This window comes from Schistocerca americana, chromosome 1, assembly GCF_021461395.2.
Source record: "Schistocerca americana isolate TAMUIC-IGC-003095 chromosome 1, iqSchAmer2.1, whole genome shotgun sequence".
NCBI classification, from domain to species: domain Eukaryota; kingdom Metazoa; phylum Arthropoda; class Insecta; order Orthoptera; family Acrididae; genus Schistocerca; species Schistocerca americana.
This window is the reverse complement of record NC_060119.1, coordinates 671,706,214-671,709,766: the sequence shown is the minus strand read 5'-3', so window position 1 is coordinate 671,709,766 and position 3,553 is coordinate 671,706,214. Positions and strand designations below refer to the sequence as shown.

The 3,553-nt window shown below is 38.4% G+C and overlaps 1 protein-coding gene across 1 annotated transcript; it reads right to left on the bottom strand.

Moving 5' to 3' along the window:
- Positions 1-1,963: 1,963 nt before the first annotated feature.
- On the bottom strand, positions 1,964-3,142 carry LOC124544702 (uncharacterized protein C1orf131). Its single transcript, XM_047123344.1, has 2 exons — positions 2,332-3,142; positions 1,964-2,248 (listed from the first exon to the last, which is right to left on the bottom strand). The coding sequence occupies exons 1-2, from the start codon at positions 2,791-2,793 to the stop codon at positions 2,204-2,206; spliced, it is 507 nt and encodes a 168-aa protein (XP_046979300.1). The 5' UTR covers positions 2,794-3,142; the 3' UTR covers positions 1,964-2,203.
- Between the last annotated feature and the right edge of the window lie 411 nt (positions 3,143-3,553).

The following is a 3,553-nucleotide window of genomic DNA, read 5'->3' as shown; positions in this document are numbered from 1 at the left end:
CAGTAATTCATTTCCTCTCCTAAAGATCAATTGAAAAATGTATCACAGTGTACCATTCACTGAAGCACAATGTTATTAATTACATAACACAACACTGACTTTGAGTCCGGGATCACAAACTTGTCCACTTGCTGGAGTTCTCAGAAAACAAATGAAAACCAAGTACAAATATAACACAAAATTGACTTTGACTCTCCTGTACCATGGCCCAAGAGTAGAACATTCAAAGGTGCTCAAGGTGCTGACCCTGAACACCGATACACTGGTGCACTCGTTGCATGAAAGAATTATTTACCGCTTCCAGTGTTGCCTGCTGAAGAGAACTACAAGCAAGCACAATACATTCCTGCATGTCTTCTGAAGTTGTTGGAATATCGCAACAGACGTCTTTAATGCATCCCCAAAGAAAAAAGTCCAGAGGATTTAAATCAGGAGACCTAGCAGGTCAAGTAACTGTTCCTCCTCGACCAATCCATCTGGCAGGATACCTTCGGTTCAGAACATGACATGCATGCAAGGCATTATGTGCTGGACACCCCTAGTGTTGATACCACATAAGCATTCTGGTTCTTAGCGGCACTTCGTCCAGAAGAGGAGGAAGAATTCATCTGAGGAAGTTGGCATATGCTGTGCCATTTAGACTACTATCGATGAAATAAGGGCCAATAATTGTAGTACCAAGCATCCCACACCAGACGTTGACCCTCCACTGACGGTGATGTTCCACCTGTCTAAGTCCTCGTGGGTTGTCACTGAACCAATAGCGCATGTTCCTTGTATTCACTTGTCCTTTGTTTGAGCAGGAACATTCATCAGTAAATAGAAAATAGGAGAAGTTCAGGTTGGCAAGGACTTGGTGCTGTGCCCATTGACAGAAATGTACACGATTCTGAAAAGCATTCCTGCGCAATTCTTGATGTAGGTGTACATGGTAAGGATGGAACCAGTGTAAGAATATGATGTACACTGTTTTTAGGAATGCCAATCTCGTGTTCAAGCTGTTGTGTGCTCACATGTGGATTCACAGCAACGGAAGTGAGAATCTCTCCACAGTTCCACTGCCTGTGTAGCATTTCGCCTAACTTCAACAACAACAACAAAAGAAACGTTATGTTGATGCAGTTTGTAGGAAAGCCAACCTTTACTGTAAGCCTGCTCTACACAACAGTATTTAAAAGGACTAGAAACAGTAGAAAAGATAGGAGTTGCACAGAATCTAATACTTACATTAATAACAAGACAAAGTTGCAACACTGAATCAGTGCTGATCCTGAACACCGATACACTGGTGCACTCATTGCATGAAAGAATTATTTACCGCTTCCAGTGTTGCCTGCTGAAGAGAACTACAAGCAAGCACAATACATTCCTGCATGTCTTCTGAAGTTGTGTACTTTAAAAAATGTACACTTATCTGGCATAACACATAGGCCTACGAAGTTTTCAACAAATATTATCACTGCGTTACAGTCAGAAGAAACCTGCCACAATGTCACCATCGTCTTCTAACAGAATAGGCACTCTAATTATAGTAAAATTATACATACCGTAGGCCTACGCATGTACACAACATTTTCTCACCTTTACGTCTACAGCTTCTTGTTCCTTTATCACTTTCACTGGCTTCCCTCTTCACATGCCACTGTTAAAATGTATTTCAATAAAATGCCACATTACAAACTCAAAATACAAAGCAACAGTATTCGGCAGAATCAATTACGTTCTTCAGAACCAAGGAATATCAATCAGGAAGCACTAACAAATTCATTACAAAATACAGTCATACACAGAATGAAATACTCAATGCAGACAGCATTTAGTGTTTATAATCAGCATGTGATAGGTGCAAAAATTAATATGAGTTCTTGACTAATCAGTTACTTCATTAGACAGCATTTTATTACTTATCATCACAGAGGAATCATCCGGGTTCATTACGGCCAGTGTACATATAAAACAACAGTTATATATTACCAATAGTTTTATTAATTTGATGTTTCATCTACATAACACTGATGTTTACAATCCAGTTAAGTTCCTTAACTCACAGCCAATCCCCAGTATATACACTGCATCTCTGGACAGCTAATTTCTCACTCTGGAGAATAAGGTAACCAGTATGTTAGCACTTTCATGCCACAGACAGCATAGACAAACGTATACAACTGTTTTACAGGAAACGTCCTCTGGAGCATTATATAAGTCACTTCTTCCTACGCCCTTTCTTGTTTTTAAAACTTGAAGATACCTTAAAGAAAAACATAAGTACTCTATAAACATACAAAGAGAGAATGATCAGTAAATTATTTGTATAATTATTCGGTCGTTTACCTTGCCATAAGCTTGCAAAATATTATCCTTTCGCTTCTTGAGTGCTAAATATTTCTTGCCCTTGTCGCTAGAAACACCTTTAATTTTTCCAGCATCCATCAACTTCTTCTTTTCTTCTGCTTCCTGCAACTGGCGCGCTTTTTCGGCTTTGAGCTCTTTATAATTAACATACTTCTTTTTTGGTGGTTTCGCACCGAGTCTTATAGCCTGCTCGATTTTTGCTTCCTGCTTCGTTTTCGCATCGAAGCCACTTAAGCCAAATTTGATTACTTCTCGTTTTACTCTCCTAATATCAATGTCACTACTATTGAGTACAGATTTTTTTGCGTTCTTTTTACTGGAGGAATTTCTGCCAACGACTCCTTTTCTCTTATCTTCAAACACGACACACTCGAAAGATGCTGCTGCATCTTTCCGCAGCTCTGCACATTTCGTTTTGACGAAAGACAGTTCATCGACCATATTACGGTTGTAATGGCATAGGAGCTGATCGAAGACACTTAAGGCCTGATTGATTGATTTATTTATTTAGTTACTCGCAAATATCTCCTTCAGTATAGTAGCAACAGCTCGTATACGACCAGGAGCAAATCACAGCACGAAGTTAGATAAGTAGTGATTTTACGTTTATACCGTTTCAGTTAAATGGGTGTCAGTATTCCCCATAATAATACTTCAAACCACAGAAGTACACTCTCCTACACAACAAAATTCTCATGTCACTTCTCTTCACTGTAAATAAACAGACGCACGTGCACAGTTAAATTGTTTACATACATAACTACCAGCGATCTCTACCTACACGGATACAAAGATTGTATATATATTGTTTATCAAAGTAGGTACAGCGAAAAGAATTTTTCCGCGTCACATTCTCCGTCCATCATACCTTTAAAAGACTTGTGGTAGATTAGATTAGATTAGATTTGTTTTTCGTTCCATAGATCCGTGCTGATGAGATCCTCGTGGATGTGGAACATCTCATTTTTTTTAAGCTGAAATAACAATACTGATAGTATGAATATATACAATACATCATTTGTTTCTATTAAAAAATTCGTCAATGGAGTAGAAGGAGTTGGCCACTAGTAAGTCTTTCAGGCTCCTTTTAAACTAATCTTTATTTGTAACTAAATTTTTTATGTTTGCTGGCAAATTATTGAAGATGTGTGTTCCTGAGTAGTGGACCCCTTTTTGAACTAAAGTAAGTGCTTTTAAGTCC

Coding starts and splice junctions, on each gene's coding strand:
- LOC124544702 (XM_047123344.1), bottom strand. CDS start 2,793: ATGGTCGATGAACTGTCTTTCGTCAAAACGAAATGTGCAGAGCTGCGG. Junction 2,249..2,331: donor TTTTGCAAGCTTATGGCAAG/GTAAACGACCGA, acceptor TTTTTCTTTAAG/GTATCTTCAAGTTTTAAAAA.